Source organism: Excalfactoria chinensis, chromosome 5 (genome assembly GCF_039878825.1).
Source record: "Excalfactoria chinensis isolate bCotChi1 chromosome 5, bCotChi1.hap2, whole genome shotgun sequence".
NCBI classification, from domain to species: domain Eukaryota; kingdom Metazoa; phylum Chordata; class Aves; order Galliformes; family Phasianidae; genus Excalfactoria; species Excalfactoria chinensis.
In genome coordinates this window covers 22,346,901-22,368,896 of record NC_092829.1, presented here as the reverse complement: position 1 = coordinate 22,368,896, position 21,996 = coordinate 22,346,901, and the positions used below count along the sequence as shown (strand labels likewise).

Genomic DNA, 21,996 nt, shown 5'->3' with positions numbered 1-21,996 from the left:
CAGCTAATGGAGTACTTTCTTTTGATTGTTCACAAGTACCGCATACTAGACATTATTCACTATTTCCCTGGTAAGCGCAGAACTGAGCTATTGAGGATGAGATTTCGAGGATCACCTTTTTCATGGCTGTTTTCTGCTGGCAGGCAAAACTCAATCCAGAAAAAATAAAATAATAATAAAAATCAGCACAATGCAGGGGTCTGATGCTTTCTTTCACCTATCTCAATAAAACGGCTCATATACAGGCTGATCCTTTGGTAGCTCGATTCCTAAAAGGCATCTTCACACAGCAAGAACTCATCTCCAAGAGTTGTCTCACAAGCCAGACAGAATCTTCTTTCCCTCTCCACCTAGCACACATCTGGGCTCTAGAAAGATGACTGAGTTTGGTGTTGCCACTTCTCACGCTGAAGGTGTATGGGTGATCAGGTTGATCAACTTCATATTCCTGGAAACAAATTACCTGTGCGCTGTGCCAAAATGTAGCTCCTGGAATTAGCCTGATGTCTTCCCTTGTCCAGCATTCCACCTGGACAGAGAGACTGACTTCAGCTGGCACATTTTTCCCCCCTCAAGACAGTAAATGTCTGTATTGCTTTAGCAGGGTAACTCCCTCTTGGCTTCAAAGTATAAAGAACACAAAAGAGGAAACATGCAAAAATCACATAACTAAAAATTTAATATTAAAAAAAATAATAATCTGTCTCGATTCTGTACCTCAGTTGTTCATTTTCACTGTGGCAAGGGAAACTTGTTTTGCTCCTGAAATTCATTTTTAGCCCCTTAGATCTAGTTCCAACTGCTTGCATAGGAAATTACCATCACGAGGCCAAAAGTTTCCTGATTTCCTGCCATTCCCTGCTGCTGCTTCCAGTAGGCTTTTCTAGGCCATAGCACTTGATTTCCTGTTTTATCTTGCTAGACTGAGATGTAAACCTTAAGATTTTTATTATTATTATTTTTGGTTTCTTTTTACTAAATCCATATGGATTCACTATAAAGCATTTCAGCCTCAGTTTGCAAAATTCACCCCTTTTTCCATGGGGACGCATCCAACTTTTAGCAGACTTCCTTACTTCCTTTCAGCCACCCAAATACCTGACATCCCTACATCGCACACTGGGCAAGTCAGCTCAAAGGAACAGTACCTTCCAGTTCCTCTGGGAACTGCTTCTACATTCTTATACTGCATCAATCGGCTCGTGGTCAGCTTCTGGGGTACCGAAACGAGAAAAGCCCATACACCCACGAAGGGCACCAATGAGGGAGACAAGCCCTACACTCACACCCGGCCCCACCACCTCCGCCATAGAGCATGCGCCTGTCCGGAGCATGCGCAGACACAGCGGGCGTTCTATGGCTCAGTGGGCACGGCACCCCGGGGAAGCGGGAATGAAGGTCGCCCTCAACGGTTACAGCGACCTCGTGCTGCCGAGATGAACCTGTATCTCAATACGAAGAGTTGCTCCCGCAAGGCAGGCAGACAGACAGAACACTAACTTCCTACAGGGAAAGCACAGCGATAGCCCACACCGCTGCTCTTTTCCCCGGCTCAAATCTCAGGACCAGCCCGTGTTACACACGCTTCCCCTGCAAGCCCAGTCCCTGCTGACCGGGCCCACCTGCAAGAGACGCAAGGTGCTGCCGGCCATCACAGCGTCCTTCCGAGGAGGACGGAACGGCACGGAGCCGCGGCGCCACTCACAGCACACACCGCACTCGCAGCTCGCAACTCCCAGCGTGCGCCGCGCTTTGGCTCGCCGGGCCAATGGGGAGGCTCAGCCAATGACAGGGCTCAGCCAATGAGAGAGCTCGGCCGATGACAGAGCTCGGCCAATGGGAGGGCACGGCGGGCGCTGGGCGGGGTCGGTGGCACCGTGGGGCGGGGCGGCGCGGCGCGGCTGGTAGTGGCGGCGGCGGGAACGGCCGTTCTAGGGCTGTCCCGGGTCTTGGCGGCGGGCACGATGCCGGTCCACTCCCGGGAGAAGAAGGAAAACAACCACGATGAGATGGAGGTGGACTACGGGGAGAACGAGGGGAGCACCTCGGAGGAGGAGGAGACCGAGAGCTCGTCCGTGTCCGAGGAGGGGGACAGCTCAGGTACCGGGGTCACCGTCTCTGCCGTTCTCTCTGTCCCTCCCGGGGGGGAACCGGCCCCCAGCTCCGGCCGCGGCACTGCCGGTACCCGCCCCCCGCCGCGACCCCGCCCCGCGGCCCTCCCGCTGCTGCGGCCCAGCCGGGGGCGGGGACGTGGCGGGGGCACGACGGCACCAGCTCGGCCCCGCCGCTGGTCCTGGTGCCGAGCGGGCCGGGCCGCGTGGTGCCGCGGTGTCTGTGTGGGGCCTCTCTTGGGCTTCAGTCTGAGACCGGAGCCAGTGTCCGCCTGTTTGTTCGCAGGCGAAACTGAACATTTCGGTTGGGTGTTTTGGGGCCTGTCTGGGTGGGAGGGGACCTGTCAGTGCCATTGGCCTCTTCTGCGCAGCATTAAACCCTGCTCTGCTGAAGGCTCTTTTCTGTGCCTGACTTGCTCAGGACTGTGGTCTGAGGATGATTTAACGTGTGAAAGGTGACTCCAGCAGCTGTTCACCTGTTAATAGAAAGTTTTCTGTTGGAGGTTACCTTATAATTCCAAGGGCTAAATTAGAAACTTGTCATTTAATGGCAACCACGGTGATGCTTTGGAGAGTGCGCTGCAATCTGGGATCGTTGGGGCTCCATAGGTCCTGGCCCACACGGGACCTTTGTCACTGGATGCACTGGGGAGCTACAGGAAAAAAGGCATCATACTCTAATCAGATTTTGTTCTAATAGGACAAGGGGAAATGTTTTCAAACTGTGAGAGAGGATTTGGTTTGAATAGGAGGGGGGAAAAATTACAGTAAGGCTAGTGAGGTACTAGAATGGGTTGCCCAGGGATGTGGTAGATGCCCCATCCCTGGAGACAATCAGAGTCAGACTGGACCAGGCTCTGAGCACCCTGATCTTGCTGTAGGTGTCCCTGTTCATTGCAGGGAAGTTGGACCAAATGGACCATTAAAGGTCACTTCCGACTCAAACAATTCTGTGATTCTTTGAAAAGCTGGAGTGGTGCTCAGTGCTGGCTGTAGTCCTGAGGCAAGCTTCTGGTAGCTGTAATTTGCTCTCCTTGCATTTAGAGTGTGCTGCCCTGGTCCAGGCCCAAGCTTGTAGGAGCACAGTGACTTGTGGTGTGAGCACAGGGCTTGTGTGGTTCAGAGTGTCCTATCTCTTCCAACTTTGAAATTGTATTTTTACATGCATTGACCTGCAATTGGCTTACCTGAATGTGTTAAAGCCCTCAATATACTGTTAATTCATTATTATCTGATATTATAAGATCTGGGAGATCTTTGCTATTAACATCCTCTGGCTTGTATATTCACACTGACTTCATTCCAGGCAAAGCCCTGATGTGGTAGTTCCATGGAGCCTCCTCTTGTCTGGGCTGTTTTTGGGTAGAAAACTGTGGAAGCCCTCAGGTATGATACAGGGTCATCTAAGTTGGCTCTGCAGTAACGGTGTGTATAGTGATGGTTCATCTATTCCTACTAGCGCTAGGAAGGCAATGCTGCTGCCCTGCTGAGAGAGTATGGGCATACCCTTGGGCAAGTATTGCTGACTGAACCCTACTTTGCAACTCTAGGCAGCTGGTCAATGATTGTCTGCTTGGATTAAACTGACACCATCCTTCGTCTCATTCTTACTCACCCTTCTTGGTGCATTGTACTTTCTTGTCCTTGTTTCTTGCTCTGTCTTCAGTGATATTGGGCCTTTGTATGTTAAGCTGTCAGAAAAACAGCCCTTTAAAAAGTGAAATAGCAAAAATGTCTCAGTGAAGAATTTGACTTTTCAGTGAGAGGTACTGGGGGCTATGTGTACTAATGCTTAGATAGACTGCAGCTCCATAGCAACAGAAGTCATGAATTGCTATTTTGTTAGAATATGTAAAGATCTCCAATTTACATCAGTTAACTTGGCACATGTTTTTGTGAGTTTAAGACTAATAACTTGCACAGGTTTAGACAGGAGGCTTCCTGAAGCAGAGATTCTGAAGTTCTTGGCTGTTTCCTCATCTGAGGGAACATCTTGCTTCTCTCATCTAATGCAGTATTACCCAGGAGATATTTTCAGTCCATAAACTGTGGAGCACATCCAGGTATGGGCTTGCAAGAACTAGCAAAATTATTACAAACATTCTTTCTATTTATGTCTATAATAACAACTGATTTGCTGAAGAGATTCCTCGTTCGGAATAGATAGTGCTGAGGCCCCTATATCTCCAAAGCAATTGCAGTTTTGTTTCAGATAATATAGCCTGAACTGCACATGTATGGTTGGGAGCTGCCTGAAGATAAAGTCATTGTTTCAAACTCTTATGCTTTCTGTAGATATTTGACTACATTTGGCAAGTGCTTGGAATGAAGCTTTGAATTGAACTTGATAGTTAAATTTGGTTTCTGTTCACTGAAACCGCTGCAAACTGAACCAGTGTGCCCAAAGCTGTTCTGTGGTGAAACATATATGTGCACACAACTATAAATAGTTGGGCTGTTACAGATGGAGAGTTCATTGATCCAGGTACAGATCTGCTGCTGAGAAAGACTGAAGCGTCTTTCCTTACCCCCATTCTCTTGAAGTTGTTCAGCTGAAAAAAAAGAGGACCAGAAAGATGTGCTTAACATGACTTGGGTAGATTTGATGAAACTTAGGCTGGGCAGCATCAGTGTGTACTGTTGGTTATATTGTAAGAAAGGTACATTTGAGTGAGGATATCCAGGCAAGTAGCTGCAGAGATCATATTTTAAGTTGGAAAAACATGTCTAATTATGTCCCTGATTGCACAGCAACCTGCTCTGTTCCTTTTTGATGTGACTAAGGAAGGTACGTTTCAATTCTTTTATTATTAGAATTGAATGTGGACTTGAAAAGTGAATATTCTGTTTAGGAAAGTAAATTAATGGAGATAGCTCTTCCCTACTGAACGTGACTGTTTTTCAAAAGAAGGGAACAGACACAGTTTGTTAAATCTTTCAGAGGGTAAACAGAGTAGAGGAGGAATGGATAAGCTCATTGAGCAATATGGACGTGAGATGCAGGGTTGCAAAGGACTCCTTGATGAGGTCCAGGAGCAGAACTGCAACAATAACCCTTACTTAGCCGAGCAGGTCTTCCCGCTTGTCTTGAAATAGATTATGCAGTTTATGTAGGTTACTGTTACATAGTCTGCCTTTCTGTTGCCTATTTTTCTAGCCAAACAGCATGTCTTTTAAAAGTAAATAAATAAATCATTTTTTCTCTGTGAGAAAGGGAGCTTGGTATGACAGATACTAATGTAACTTTCTCTCTTCCAACTCCTTGGCTCTGGTTAAGGGAAGACTGTCTGTTAGTAGCAGCCACAGGTTTTGAAGCTTCCTCTCTTTGAAAATTTGCCTGTATTCTTGTTTGTAGTTTTTGGTAATCGACATTTTTAAAGCAAACTTTGAGTTTTACAAGTTTGTGGATTTTTTTATTTTTTGTTATTTTTAAATGGGAGCGAGTAATGCTATTGTCTTTCCACAGTCCTTAGAGGGATAAAGGAGGAGCAATGTTTTCAGTGAAAGTAGTATGTGTTACTTTAAAACCATACAAGAAAACCTGTGGATAACTTCTTTGGCATTCCATGGAGAAATGCTTTTATGGGAGCACTTTGAATGTGATGACTATGGGAAATTACATGCTTGTCTCAGTGTCTTGACAAATATGAATTTACTCCATGGATGTGCATTGCTTCTACAGACACAAGATGATTGGCACTGCAAGAAATCAGTAGTAATTAAAATTACTGTGAAAAAAGGAAAAAGAAAAAGAAAAAAGAAAAAAGGAATCCCTTCAAGTTCTTTCTCAGTAAATTTGTTATCAGAAGCAGCATTAATGTGCCCTTGAGAACTGGCACCATTTCTATCCTGTTCCTTTTGTTGATACATTTTTAGTAAAGTGTTGTGTTGTTTTTTAATATTGGCAGAGGTACAGAGTAGCATATCAGGGGTGGATAAAAAAGCCACAAGTTGTGCTCACCAAACACGATGAGAATTTGGGCATTTTATAGAGCATTTTATATAGGTCACAGCTTATTCATAAGAGCTACTTTAGGCACTCTTGTGTTTTAAGTACTTTTTTTTCGGTCCTTAAACTGACTGCCCTGGTTGCTGAGTTGGATTATTTGAATATAGTAGGGAAAGAATGACTGATTCTGAAAGTGATTTAATATGTCCCAAGTGCTCTGTGTAGTATGAAACCTGATGTGAAATGTGAAGTGTTGAGACAATATGGGGCCATTAGCAAGTACTTTAATATATAATGAGTTGTTTTCCATTGATATAAATTTTCAACAGATAAGCTGTGAGTGATAACCTGAAAACCTTTTACTTTTTCATTACTGATTATTCACTAAACTGTTCTTAAAAGATAGGAGAAAGCTGTGTAATTGGGAAATTAAAGGTATTTCAGGAGTCTTAACACTTGAAAATGGTTACTTGGCAGAATAAAGATAAAACGAGAGAATATTGTTATTCAGTGTTAGAGGTAGAATGTAGACTTCCAGACAGGAAGTAAAATGTTTTTTGAGTGTATGAGTAGCTGAGCGGAGGTTTGAATGAGCTCTGTTTTATTTCAGTAAGTACCAGATTGTCCAATGTGCCCTCATGTCAGTGTGTTTTCTTGAAACAGAGGATAAAAACATAAGATGCAATCGCCTTTCCCTCCAGTGTTGGGGAGGCTGCTGTTCAGAAAAGGCTGCTGTTCTAATGTGTTGGTTTGGTTTTTTTTTGTTTGTTTTAAGTTTGTTGTCCTTTAAAAAACATAAGCAATAAAATCCATGTTGATATGAGGGAAAACTTCCTAATGAATTGCTTGCTGAAACATACGTAGAACTAAACAATACCTGGAAAAAGCTGAAATATGTGCTTGGTCTTGTTGTGTTTCACAGGGCTGATCCTTCAAACTTTAGAGAATCTTTTTTTATAGCACATAAAAGCTTCAGACAGCTCTCAAAGTAACGTAGTTGCCACTTTCCTTAAATCTGACAGAGATGAAAGTTGCCTGGTCATTTTAGCTCAGGTAGTACATTGAACCCCCAACTAAAGCTTTGCTCTTAAATCTGATTTTCAGTCTTATTCTGGGTTTCAAGATCTGCCTTATTCTTGAGAATAAGGTAGTTTAAAATAGTGCCTTTTAACAGCATGTTACTCTCCCTCAGACTCTTCCCTGTGTACTAAGCATTTATTAGAAGTTCCAGCTTTAAATTTTCTCACTTCAGGCTAGATCATCTAAAACTTTGTCAGTGTTTCTTACTTGTACTGACTGTAATATATGGAATTGCAGTAAGTCTTTCATTTGGACATACTTCTCTGCTGCCTGTTGGTTTTCATACACAGGTAGAAGGGGCTACTGTGGTTTTCAAACTTAAAAGCTGTGCCTATTTCAGTAAAAAGGTATGATTTCAGTAAAAAGGAATGTGGAACAGACTTCATACATCAAGAGATCTGGCAAATCTGAGTTAGTAGGTTCCTCTGAGTCAGGGAGGTGATACACAGGCTTCTCTCACCTTTGCAAATCATTGTACTGTTCTGCAAAACAACAAGAATGAAGGCTTGAATGCTGCCTTTTTTTGGATCTGGCATGTAAAGTGATGAAACATGTCTGTTGTAAGATGTGGGTGAGGAAGAGGCAAAGGCATTCAGAGCTGTTTGTGGACTAGAGGAGCTGATCCGGAGCATCTCTGCTTGGTTTGGGGCCCTGCTTGGCCTCTGTCAGCTGTTTTCTGAAGTGACTGTGCTGCTGGGCATGGCTGCCTCTCAGTCAAGCTCTCCTCTTGTGCTCTGGCTCCTGGCTGCATGGCTGTCCACCCTTCTAACACTGGTAATGGCTTGTGCCTTAACTTGAGAGTTGTTTCTTTGAGATGCAGCTGAAATAAAGCAGCTTTAGGACATCTCTGCCTCCTGAATATAGCTTAGCAGAGCTTGTTCTCCCTCTCTGCTATTTAATAGATGCATGAGTGGGACTGGTGGAGCTTTGGGTCTAGAAATTCAGTTCATTGTCATGGAGAACTGTGATTAATGGAGCACTAGATTCAGAAATACCCTGAAAACTGACATGTCTTTGATAGGACTAGAGTCTGGAACTTTCCTTTTCATCCTTGTTTGCCAAGTACAGCAGAAGATTGCATGTCACTAAAACTGAGCAGTTTTCCATTCTGTGGTTGCTGCTTGTTACATCCATCTTTACCTTTTATCCTCTTAAGGAGTGATTCTCTAAATCTAAAAGGGCAGAGACAGAGATAGGATTTCTGTGTGAAGAAAAGTATGAAGCAAGAAATGTTGTCCTGGGGAAACTCTTTGCAACTTTTAGTTTATCTAATCCGCTATAAAAGCAAGGAAATAGATAGAATTATTTTCTTCAGCAAAAGAAAACTAAACTGAAACTTTTAATTCACCCTGTCAAGGCATTTACCTGAAGGTCAATGGGTGCTCCCACTTCACAACATTAATGATTTTTCTATTTTGTAGCTTAAGAAGTGGGAATGGAGGTAACAACTGATGCTTAGTAAGGTCAGGTGTCCCTCTGACAAGAGCCAAAAACTCTTGTCCTAAAAGTGGGTGTTCATTATACCTTACTGTTATGTTTGTTATGTAAATTGGGGGGGGGAAGTATAAATTAAAATAAAAGGTCTGAAAATAATTACATAACTCTTGCTGCATAAAAGCATACAAAATGAAGTTTCTGTAAAATCCTGTATTTTTTAGGATTTACTGTTAAAAACTTTAATTACAAATTCAGTCTTTTTAATGGTCAATGAGACGAGCTACAGATATTTCTACATGAATATTTTAGCTTCAAACAGCTCTTCCAATTAAAGAGGATGAAACCTTGTTTCAAAACCAAGTGTTACATTTTTCTTCCTAATGGATGTTAATGAAAGAAAGCCTTGACTTGCTCGCTTGCTCTCCAGGGATTTCGTTTGCTCATACTGACGCAGGGCACACTTGAATTTTCAGTTATGGCTAATAACTCTTCATGAGTAATGCTGCTTCTCATCTGTTTTGCTATACAAGGATTAATTGTTCTGTTTCTCACTTTCATCAGCATTTTGCACTGTCATTTATGAGATTTAACCTCTTGAAGTCTTACAGTCGTGTTGTTTTCTGGTGTGAGAAAGAAAAATAGCACTTCCTAGGGCTTCTTGAATTAAAATTAAGTTTCTTACTTCGTGTGATGAGTGTTTTTTTGTAGCCTGCTGTGGCATAGCAATATGGCGGTTGATCTGTTTATTGCTTAAATTCAGACTTGCTTCAAGTTTTAGAAGCAGACTAGGCAGTCTACTTGGTTACATTGTTCAAAATATGTTACCTATTTTTATTCTTAGAAATGGATGATGAAGACTGTGAGAGGAGAAGAATGGAGTGTTTAGATGAGATGTCCAATCTTGAAAAGCAATTTACAGATCTCAAAGATCAGTAAGTATCTTAAGAGCCTCATTTGAGGGCCTATTCTGTGAGAGTATTGTGTGCAACTGGTGTTTCTTGTCTTTCAAATATCTGGATATTACTTTTGGAGAAGAATAACAGTTGAAAGTTCTGATATGATTATCAGGCAGTTGCTCCAGAATATTTCTCTTCAGTGAGTCTCTGAGAGGAGGGAATATATACCACGGAGACGCATGCACATGATGTGTACTGTATGTGTATGCATGTGCGTGTATACATATATAAATATATTTGTTTCTGCTTTGCTGTAAGAACAGTTCTGAAGTGTTGCAGTAAAGTCCAGGTGTGCTTCTACTGCACCAAGGAATTGTGATCTTTGGAGGGGTATATCAGGATCCTTCTCCTCTTTGTGTACATGTACGACTTGTATAAACAGACCCGAGCATTGTGTTCGCTAAGCTAGAAACAAGGGTTTTTTGTAAGGTATCACAGCATTTTTTATAGCTGGTACTAATGAAAATTTCTTGTGGTTACTGCAAATCAGATACCAATACTGAAAGTGAAACCAGTGCTAGGTCTGTCAGTAGTTTACCATAATATCTGTATCAATGAGAGTGAAGAGAAAAATGAGAAAATGAATAGCCATGTGTACTCAGAAGTGGATGTGACATTTTTGATAGTATTTAATGTGTGGATTTTCACAAGAGAAGGAGTGAGGGCTGCTTCGGTAAGAGCCTGCCTGTCGTTTTCCTTTGTTTGTGGTTCTGTGGGAGCAGATATGTGTGCAAGAAAATGAATGCAAGTTTCTATCTAAAAAATCTTTTTCTCCCTCCAGTCATGCAAGCATGGAAAATTAAATGGTAACAAATCTTAAATTTTCTTCTGTAGGTGCACCATGGCATTAACAAAGAGAGTCAGATTAGCTCTTCTTAAAATCCCTTCTACTTTGTATTTACTTTAAACATTTAAAAATATATATATATTGTTTTCAGACTTTACAAAGAAAGATTAAGCCAAGTGGATGCAAAACTGCAAGAGGTCATAGCTGGAAAAGCACCTGAATATTTAGAACCATTGGCAGCATTACAAGAAAATATGCAAATCAGAACAAAGGTGGCAGGTAAGCATATAAAATGAATATCTCTGTTTCAACAATATATTTCTATGCATTTAAACATCAATTTATCAATTATTATTGTTTTTACTTTAAAATTGCTATGAGTGTGTTTTAAAGTTAGAAATACTGTGGCATGATTTTAAACTTAAAGTATTCTTCAAGTCAAATTGAATAGGTTGCTTCCCTCTTTGTCCAATAACATAGTGCTAAAAATATGGGTTATTTATGTTTCAAAGAATATCTGTCTTTTTGTAGTGAGCACAAAGTTTCTAAAGTAGAAACAGTAAACTTTGATGCTTCATTGTTGCTTTTGACTACAGACTGTGAAGAGAATTTGAAATCTTATGGTCTTTGGCATCTTTCTCTCTATTGGTCATCTTCACAATGCTTTCCCTTAGCTGATGACATGGAATTTCTGGGTTTACTTGATTAATTTTGAGTAGAACTCTTGCCTGTTGCAGAAGATGAAGATTCCAAGCTTAACTTCCCAGGAGGTGTGACATGAAATCCAGGCTGTTGCTTTTTAGTTTTAAATGTGACTTTCTGTCAATGTTTTGGTGTTGGTGGGTGTGAATAGGCAGAATATTAAGGATTCTCATAATAGATGTATTCAACAGCAGTGAAGATCAGTGTTCCGGTGTAGAAAGAGCTCAGGGGAAATACTATAACTTTCCTAAAGACTAGAAATCAGATTTATTTATTTCTTTATTTTCATTTTGTCTTCAACTTATTGAGATACAGAAAGTTATTTTAAAGGACTCCAGAAACTGCAGAAAGAGGTTCTATTTGCTCTTAGTGTTTCATAACCTTGACAGAAGTGAGCAGTAGCAGGACTTGAGATTCAGCAAGTAACCCCTACGGACTGCAAATAAGCAGTGACTATAAATTGATAGGTGCAAGAAATAGACCTAATACTCAGAAGCACTCTTATTTATATCACAAGAAGTCTTTTTCATTGAGTGGAATAGAGTCTTGTTAAATGATGTGATTTATTAGTGTCATGTTGCATAAAGCAAGCCTTATTTCACACATTAATTTGTAAAAGCTCATTCTTTCATTCTGTTTTCCTACCTATTTGAAACTCTCTAAGTATTATTTAAAATAGTAATTAGAAAATAGAATAGGTGAATACTTATGTATTTGAAATGTGTGGATATCCAGGGTAATTTGGTAGGCCATATGAAATAGACCTATTTTGTAAGGTTAGCATGGTAACTAGTTTAACTGTTAACTGATAGGGCAAAAAGTGAAAATAGCATCTATTTTTCTTCAGATATTTAGATTTAATGAATTAAAGGGGATTAATTGCCCAACAAAATGTATAATCTTTTTTTACCTTTTGTACATATTTTGGGACTTGAAGGCAGTCTTAAAAGAGAATTTTGAAACCGGATTTTAGTTAAAGAAAGTAACATTGTCGTTTGTTTGATGACAGGTATCTATAGAGAGCTTTGTCTGGAATCTGTGAAGAACAAGTATGAATGTGAAATTCAAGCCTCTCGACAGCACTGTGAGGTTGTGCCAGCTATTCTGTATTAATCATTTTCCTTTACTGTGTGTCATACTTTCTGAATTCAGTGCATATTTTTCTGTTCTAACTTTTTATGTTCTAATTTTTCTGTTGCTGTTACTTGCTATTTTAATGCAATCCTGTTTTGATATTAAAATCCACATAAAAGCTTGCTCAAAGCATATCAGAATTAGATTTCTAATAGGTTGGCTTTCATATAAGTGTAATTTTCTTACATGGCAAAATAAGATCGGTAAAAATCATCTTGGTACAATGTTTACCAAGATCAGTAACTAAAATATCTACCATAATTTTAGCAAAAAGCACATTTTTGTGATTATAATAGTCTTATTCAGCTTTTGAGATATCTTGGATAGAGTTGCCATTCCTGTGACTGCTTTTGAAAAAATGTATTTATCTACTTGAACACAAACATTTCCATTGAAGCACTTAAACAGTGACACTGTATTACAAATAATCAAATACTTGTATATCTGACTCTGTGGCATAACTGCTTAGATGCTGATGTGTGCAGTGTAGTCCTCCTCAGCATCTTATTACAGTGGCTTAAATGTGTGTTCTTCTAGGTGGCTGACTGTATTCTTGAAATCCCTTGTTCTTATTCTGCCAATAAATTAAGAGCGTACACACATACTATCTAAAAATTCCATTTTTTTGTTTCCTTGTAAAAGAAAAGGTACAACATAGGACAGACTGTTCGTTACTGACTCTCTTCATTCCTATGAATGCAGTCTGGATGTTGGACAATGCTATAAGACTCGCAGGATTTCTCATCTGCGATTGAATGTTTTTCTTTGGCTGTGTATTATTTGTCCTTAAGGTTGTCCTTGCTGCTTGTTTTGTTGCTCTTCTTTTACGGTGGAACATTCAGGATTCAAACATGCACCATCCAATCCTTATTGGGTCCCTGGGGAAAAGCTCTCCAAAATCAGTAACACTCTTGTAGAATCCTCGTTGCACTGAGTATAGCTTTTCAGCAAGAATGCCTCTGTTGCCTGTAACATCTTCTCACACCTTATTTGTTACCAAGATTAGCAGCAAAACAGGTGTATAAAAACAAACAATATTTCATTTCAAAAAGGAAATTTTACAGTGGTGCCAGAACAAGTAGTACTCATTTGACATTTCAGGTATATATAAGAAGGCTTTTGCCTTTTCAGTTTAATTGAGGATTACTTTTTTTATTAAGTAGTAATGGATTGAGAAATATATAAAGGGGGATCTGTGGAGCACAAGTAATTTGTAACTTGAAGGGTTGCTGCTTCTCACAGCGTTAAGGTACACAGTTTTGCTTTCACAACTGTCTAGAGTATTTTATGTGCACAATAGATTATTTCTACTATGAGTAGATATATTAGTTCTGTGGGAAAAGGTAATTGTAAATAATGTAGTAGTAGATAATAATTCTCTATAAATTACTGCAATCTCATTAACGTTGGAGGCTTAATATAAGGCTTTCAATGAAAACATTCACTTTTAAGAAAGCTAGAGTAGAACTTAATGTTTTACAGTCACTCACTGTGAATAAATTTTTGCTATCCAAAAGGAATTCGTGTCAAAATATTGAGTTCTATTCTGAAGGTCTGGCTATGTGCTTTATATACTTAGTTATTCTTAGTACTGATACTTGATAGCCATATATATACTGATGCCAAGTGAATGTGCCATCTTTGAGGAGCTAGGGTCTCACGATAAGGAAATGAGTACAGGGCAATATTGTATGCTTTACAGCTCTGGAAAGTGTTCACCTCAAATCTGGTCTTTCCTTCTGCTGAGCCTTTATAAATTATGGTAAAGTACATTTAGGTGAGAACTCAGTCATGCCTCATTTTTTCTTATTTTAGAGTGAAAAGCTTCTGTTGTATGATACTGTACAAAGTGAACTAGAAGAGAAGATTAGAAGGCTTGAAGAAGACAGACATAGCATTGACATTACCTCGGGTGAGTGGGAATTTAATTTTTTAATTCTTTTATTAAGTATTCAGGTAGCTGTAGTATTCCTGGTGAGTTTCAAGTTATTCAGTTGAATGCTGTTCTGAACAACAGTGCAAGGTCTGTGGGATGGGTTTGAATTTAAGCTTGAAAAACAACTTTGGTCCAATAATTACCAACATCTGTTGTGTGTAGAGAATATTCATCTGTGACTGCGTGGTCTTGTGACACTTTTGTTCTGTTCAGAATGAGCATCTCACCAGGTTGTCTGGAAATAAAAGCAAATGCTTTTCAGATTTTCTTTTCTGTGAGAACAACTAGGTAAACACATTTCTGATTCATTCATTCTTACTGTTTTCTTTTCAGAATTATGGAATGATGAGCTACAGTCAAGGAAAAAAAGGAAGGATCCATTTAGTCCAGATAAAAAAAAGCCTGTCGTTGTATCAGATATCCTTTCATTGGAATCATTGATCATTCTGGTAGTATTTGCTGTTTTATAGCTAGTCATATTACGTATGACAGTAACAACGAATTGAAGTGATAAGACATTCTCAAAACTTATTTTTGAATGGCAATTGGTATTCTAATTCAGATTAGAGAAGTCTAGTTGACACATCGCATTGTGAAAAGTAAAATTAGGAGTCTCTAATTAGCAGCTGTGTACAGAGACTGTTAATAACAAATATCTATCTCTTAAAATAAGTAGAAACTCTTTGGCTCATCTTTTGAGTATTTGGTGTAGGTGCACGACAGCATTTTTACATCATAGTTGGAAGGACAGGAAGTGCTTCTGAACTTGACCCATTAAGGAATGCACTGTACATAATGAAGGATGTATCTTGGTCTTATTTTTGTGAAGAGCAAGGAATATGGGAGAAGAGATTTAGAACAAAAGGGCTTAGATAGTTGATGCAAGTTAGGAAAAGCTTGTTTTCTTAGGTGGAGACATAGAAAGGTAATAGCTCTGAAATGAAAATAAACACTCTTCTCGGACATACATGACTAATCAGTAACTTCTCATGACTTTACATTTTGTGATTTTACTAAAAGGCTTATTTGGATGGAAGAGAAGATGTGGGGTAAAGTGTTGGCTGTCAGTGTAATGGAGATTCAGCCTGATGAACTGTTAGCTACAAAATGAAAACAGAAGCAGGCATTATGTCTGTGAAGCGCAACCTGACTTGTGTCACTTGTGCTTTATAGATTTGCTTCTCTTACTGGGAAATCTTCAACTCAATTTATGACTTCTTAACAGTTTCCACGTCTTTAGAACCCTTCTTGATTAACTGTCTCAATTCTTTGAATTTTTTATTTTTATAGGCATTTTTTGAGCTTGTGGTTCTTGTAGAATGGGTAGAGTGTTTAAGAATTTTGCATCAGCATCTTCTGTAAAGCTGTAGATGGGAAGACAGTGCAGCTGAGATTTCTGAAGTTATAGCACTTTGAAGAAAAATTGTCTCCTAAGAAAGAAGGAATTGCATTTGTGAACTGAGTATTCCATGTCCCTCCTGTCCCTAATCCACACTGTTATTGCTTATGATGTTAAGGTAGTTGTGAACTTGTTACTTTGCAGAGGCCTGTGTAAAGCAGGTACCTAGGTATTCTGCAGTGCTCTTGCTGTGTAATTCTCTCTGATTTAGAGGAAATTAAATATGAGAATGGTGAAGGATTCTAGAAGTTTCAAATAGAATGTAGAATACAGTAAAAATGATGATTTTATAAGAGGTTATACTACTGCAAATGCTTTTTTTAGAGGCATATTGAAATTGCAAGAAGTTTTAACTGTAACTTACAACTGCTAGTAGAATGATTTTTGGAACCCATAGGGATGGTGTGATTGTATGACAATCATTTATCATACTTTTATGTTGAATTCCAATAGTATGAATATTTACATGCTATTACTTACCTCTTTTTACTAACTTCAGAAGTATACTTCTAGGTTGCCTAATTCAAAGTTGCATTTATTTCTACTGAGCTTCAGCTTCACTCAGATGCTCTTTTTGTGAGACACTGACAAAATGACGTTATTAATATCTGTGTGCAATCTTTTAAATATTTGTATTATCACTGTCTACAAGAGTTTTCCCTAACTTTTTCACGCCCCTATATAGTTTATATGTTGCAAGACCTTGATATACTTGAAGACTGGACAACAATAAGGAAGGTAAGATGAAAGCATGAATGCCTGTAGCCTTGGTTTCTTTGGGTTCTTGTCTATTCCTGTTCCCTGCTAGAAATATGCAAATGCATTTCTGATACCATCAAGACTTAAGAAAGTGGTCTGCTAATGATTCCAGTTTCAGCCTTGCTGTTGCTACTTTTCCTGACTCTATTGAAAACAAGCAAAGGAATCTGAAAAGGAGATGGCAGAACTTCTCCTAATATGTGTCATCTGTGATTTCTGTGGTGGATTGAACTTGAAGCTTGTATCACAGCCATCCGATTTCTCATTGTTTCTGCCAAAGTCTGTCATATGATGGTAGTTTGATATAGTTTTATTTTAAGTAAAGATTTCTGAATGTATGTAATACGTTTTGTTTTCTGATAGTAAGTGTGTCATTTTATGATGATGTGTGTCTTTCAAGCCTCTCACTACACCTTTTTGTTTTTTTCCTTTTGGCTTAAAGTATTGTAAGCTGGAATGATACAAAGATGGTAACAGATATTCAAAAGGTTATCTATAGGAAAAACCCACCGATATGGATGCCTTCTCTGGGAAATGCTGAGGCAATCTCCACCAGGGAGCAATCTCCAAGAGATGCTGCCTTAGTGGTGGTCAACCCTTAAATGAGGTCTAGAAGAGGTGGAGTCAAGCTTCACCCCTTCTGGGAGCACAGCTAAATTACTCTCACCTGTGCTCCCACAGCTGACTCGACACTTGCCTCAGCTGATTAATCAGAGGTTCAGGCTGTGATTACCAATCTCCCATACAAGTACAATGCTGTGTTTTTCACAGATTGTAAGAAGATCAGAGTTTATAGGAAGATACATTTGTTTGACTAATTAATATATTTGCAAAAAAATAAATCCAAATTTTGGGTACAGAGTGTCTTACCAGATCTTTGCCATAGTGTTAGTGTAACTTGATGTAATCAATCAAATGCTATTCTTGCCCTGCAACAGCAGTTGGAAGAATTTTCTTTGCATTCTGGCAAAAATCAGTGCTTTCTAACTTGTGGAGTAGGAAACTCTGTTGTAAGAATTCGGAAGCTTTCTGGGTAATGGTGTTGAATTTATTTCCATCTGTCTTGTGCTGCTGACGTGAAAACCTGTCTGTTTTCCTGTCTCATCGGAGACACGGATTAAAAATAGCTTTCACTCCGTTTCTTTGCTGTAATGTAACATGATTTAAAGCAATAGCAGCAACAAAAAAGAATTAAAAATCTACTTTGCTGCTGCATATGATTCACAGCTTTTTCACTCACATGAATTGTCTGCTTGCGGATACAACTTAATAATCCGGAGAGTGGGTTGTTCAGATAGCACTTAGTTTTTCAGAACCAGAATTATTGTCATTTTCTTTTTCTTTTTTTAAAATAGAATAATGGCCATTTTGAGGATTTTATTTAGGAAACTTGAAATATGTAAAGTCAAAACTCATTAGAGAAGGTCGTTTTTCCTCCCCTCCCTCAACAGTTAAAAGCAAGTGTAACCAAACAGTTTATATTCATAAAGTAACATGTTTGTTTATATTCATAAAGTAACAATTTTGTTTTTCCCCCCAAAAAAGTACTCAAGGTTTGTACGCATTTCATAGTGTCATCAGTATCACATAACAGTAATGCTGCACATAAAAAGAAATGTCTTGAGCTGTGCTGCACAACACAATTTGAGCTGGCAATTAAGAAAAAAAGTGCTGACTGTCTTCATTTTCTTTTGTTTCAAGGCAATGGCTACATTGGGGCCACACAGAGTAAAGCCAGAACGTAAGTAAATGTTGTCTGATTTCACAAAACAGAGCTTGCAATGTACAGTGATGCAAACTGCATCGAAGCAGGCTATATTTATTTTAGCCTTGGTATACTGAACGCTGGGTAGGGTGAGCTAACTGGCAGATGTCTGTTCCTGCTCTGAGTTGTTGATACTTGCAGCTTGATTGGTGATTGTCATTGCTGCATGAATTGTAAAAATTAATTAAAAATTAAGACTAGGAGTGGGCTTTACTAGTGCATATTGGTATATTATGCCAGTATTTTCATAAAGTGAGGCAGGAAGCTCATCTGAACTTTAAGGGAACATTCTGAACACACCTTGCATTCACTGCAAGCTGCAGCTCTGAAAAAACATTATGGGAAAGGAGTGGTAAATGATAACATGGTCTGAGGTAAGAAGCATATTAATACTAGGTAAAATCAAATGCTTGGAGGTAGTGAGTAATGATGAAAAGGGAGAGAAGACGAGTGGTTTCTTCAGTGGTCAGTTACTGCTTGCATTCTGACATAATGCCCTGATTAAGAGATTTCAGATTCTGTGTCTTGTTGCATTATTCTAATTATGAAATTTCACATCATAGATGGGAGGGTTGTATGAAAGAGAGCTTCTTTAAAATGGAAATGCAGCTTTTAATGTATCTGACTGGAAAGAAATAAATATCATGCTTCTAATTTTCTTGCATTTGGAGCTAACTATTATATAGAGACTACCTCCAACAATGTAAAAACTGCGAATGTGGTGTAGAAATCATTTACTGGATGTTTATTTCTAAATCTTACCGACTTCTGCCAACTGATATTAAATTTGACCATTTTAGCACCTGTCAAATTAGAGAAGCATCTACACAGTGCTAGATCTGAAGAAGGAAGACTGTATTATGATGGAGAGTGGTATGGACGTGGACAGACGATATACATTGATAAGAAAGATGAATGTCCTACAAGGTGAGTGTTATTCATTTTATACAGCTCTCTGTAGTCCTGTTATGCAGAAGGCAGCGTGGTTGCCTTGAAGAATAAGGCTTATTTGGAAATAAATTCGTCCTTGTAAAGGTTGAATTTTACTGAAGGTAATGCACTGTTTCTCAGGTTGGGATTTTATTGAAGGATTGAAGCTCTTAACCAATTTCAGAACAGCCTGTGATTTAAGGGTTGTGTTTGGGGATTTTGTTGCTTTGAGGCTTTGACCTGTTGGCCAGCTGTAAAATAGTTAATTATGGAAAACTACTTTTTGCTGTTAAAGTTAAGCTATTTTTTCCAAAATTTAAAGAATCAGAATAGCTTGGATTGGAAGGAATCCTGAAGATAAACTAGATCAAAACCCTCTGCTGTTGCTATCCACTAGGCCAGGTTATCCATGGCCCTATCCAGCCTGGGCTTGAATGCCATCAAGGATGGATCATCCACAATTTCTCTGGGCAGCCTGTGCCATTACTTCACTACTGTTATAAAAAACTTTTTCTTTTATTCAATCTAAATCTTTCCCACTTTTGGTTTTAAGCAATTTCCCCTTGTCCTGTAATAGAGGATCCTGTTAAGAGTCTGTCCTCTGCTTCCACTGTTTTAATCTGTTTTTGAGCTGTGTTTGGCACCAGTTCTGTTTGGAAGAAACGTTTTAAGGTTTGGGTGTTTTCCTCAGTATTTCTGTTGGAGTTTACCACAAGGAGCATGAAAACGAAGATCATGTAAGAATGATTTGGTTAAATTAAATAGGTCAGGCTTTAGCTTTATTTTTCATGGCCTTGGTGCTGGGATTAACAGTTGAACACTTTCTTCCTTGTATTCGTTTATTTGAGCTTTGTTTTAGCTCTATAACTTGGGGTTTTATATGTTTAAGGATGTTTAAGGATATGCTTTCTAGCGTACTGTGAGTAGTCCATTGTTGATTACTCTGAGTGACTGTCCTTTGTAACATTTAAAGTATTTGTAGGTGTTGTGAGGATTTTCTCATAAGAGAAATAAAAATAGCTGGCTGAAAATTCAACTGTCTTTACTAGAAATATAGGCAGTTATTAAAAAATGGTGTCAAAACTGTCCTTAGAATAGAGTCAGTACTTTCTGAGCCTAGCGTTTATACCTACTATGTATTTTCATTTACAGTACAGCTGCAGTTCTTGATGTTATTTACTCTTTAACTTTTCTAAATGCTTCTTATTTTTCTTTCCCTGGCCCTTTTTCCCTCATTTTCTGTAGTGCCATAATTACAACAATTAACCATGATGAAGTTTGGTTCAAAAGACCGGATGGAAGCAAATCCAAGCTGTATATTTCTCAGCTACAGAAAGGAAAATATTCAATAAAACATAACCACAACTGACTGTTGCTAAGCCATGCTTGATGTGCCATGGGATGAAAGTTGTATTTAATAGCGTTTTGTATTCCTCATAAATTTACAGCAGTATCTGATGTGTATTTGTAGTGCTGTACGTAAACTTCATATGGATGGCCTTCAGAAACCTGAGGATGTTAAATCATGTTAACTGACATTTTACCTCTAAATTGGGTCCAGTGCCTACGATATGAAGTATGCTCTTCAAATGTAATGGGTCAGAATTTCTCATTAAAAGTTGATCTTTTAAAATGGAAAAAATAAAAATAAAAAATTCTTTTTTTTTTTTTTTTTCATTGGTGACCAGTTTGTTCGATAAAAATAACACCCACAATTACCAGCAACTCCCTTTGTTTTCAGTGACCGTCATGCTTCTCTTGTGGATATAAATTTAGCTTGTTCAGCTGTTGCTTTTGAATAGATTGTAACATGCATAAAGCATTATTTTATCCAAAGTGGATCGATTTATTGACATCATTGCCCTTGACAGCTCTGCTAGTTCTGACTGTCTTCTATTTTGTAAGCTTTACTACGTTGTTTGTAATGAGACAAAGCCAATACTTTGAGTTAGAACTTTTCAGGAGCACTTTTCTAACTTAGGACTCTACAGTAAACATATTATTGGTGATTTTTTTTCTTCTTCCCCAGATTATCATCAAGATTTATGTGTAAAGTAGATAGTGTTCCCCCAACTGTGTTATATGCAGCCCAAGAAGGGTGGCTGACGGGATGATTATGTAAATACTGTTGCATGCTTTGCTTATTTGATCCATAGTTGTATGGAATATGGTGAGGGTTTTGTTGTTTTTTTTTTTTCAAAAGGGAAATCATATAACTGGGTAAATTTATGTTGACTTCTTCACCAAACATTATTTTCCAAGTTTCTGTAACCCATTTTGTCTTATTGTATACCAGAATTATTTTATGCAGCTTAGAAAGCTGAATTTCTCTTGTATCTTACTGTTTAAGCCACCAAGAAAAATCCTTAATCTTTAATGTTACTGTGATGTGCTTGAAGCATCTAGACTGTTAGATGGGATTGTTGAAGAATTTTTAACGCCTTGGTTTTGTGCACTTTAATCTCCACTTACGATGACTCTTTGTGGAGTAAGAAAGCATCCATTTGGTTTAAAGGATCACAGCAAATAAGTATTTTTATTGTAACATATAAATGGTTTATTCCTATATTGTTTCTTTTAGTGCAGAGTGGTAACTACTTTCCAAATGCCAAATCAGTTTCTGCTGAGTGATGCTTTTCTACAAGCGTATGACATGAATAATGTATATAAAGTATCAGTCGACAGTGGCTTTTAACAAGATGACCTGTATGTATACAGTTGTTTGATAAACTTTTTGTAATAAAATATTCGTATTTTTTAACTTAGTATATAAATAAATGATTGGTGTTAGTGGGCATCCCAAACGTTGTTGTGCTTTTTTGTTTTCTAGTCTTCTTGGTGTTGCTGATGTAACAGATCTGTAAACAAAGTATATTTAAGTTTGTAGAAAGCATAAACCTTTTTAAAGCTCTTTGACTTGCACTTTCTTTCTCTTGAATATTGAGCGTGTACACACTTATTTTTTTCATCTTACATTTTTTTCTTAGTATGCTATGAAAGCACTGCTCTGCACTGTTTATAAATCACTTTTCTTAAGCACTCTTAACAATG

General features: G+C 38.6%; 1 protein-coding gene across 1 annotated transcript; it reads left to right on the top strand.

The window, feature by feature from the left end:
* Positions 1 to 1,861: 1,861 nt before the first annotated feature.
* Positions 1,862 to 21,866, top strand: BRMS1L (BRMS1 like transcriptional repressor). Its single transcript, XM_072337539.1, has 10 exons — positions 1,862 to 2,100; positions 9,419 to 9,509; positions 10,472 to 10,599; positions 12,032 to 12,111; positions 13,972 to 14,068; positions 14,426 to 14,509; positions 16,165 to 16,229; positions 17,952 to 17,991; positions 18,816 to 18,942; positions 20,191 to 21,866. The coding sequence occupies exons 1-10, from the start codon at positions 1,965 to 1,967 to the stop codon at positions 20,312 to 20,314; spliced, it is 972 nt and encodes a 323-aa protein (XP_072193640.1). The 5' UTR covers positions 1,862 to 1,964; the 3' UTR covers positions 20,315 to 21,866.
* Positions 21,867 to 21,996: the final 130 nt, after the last annotated feature.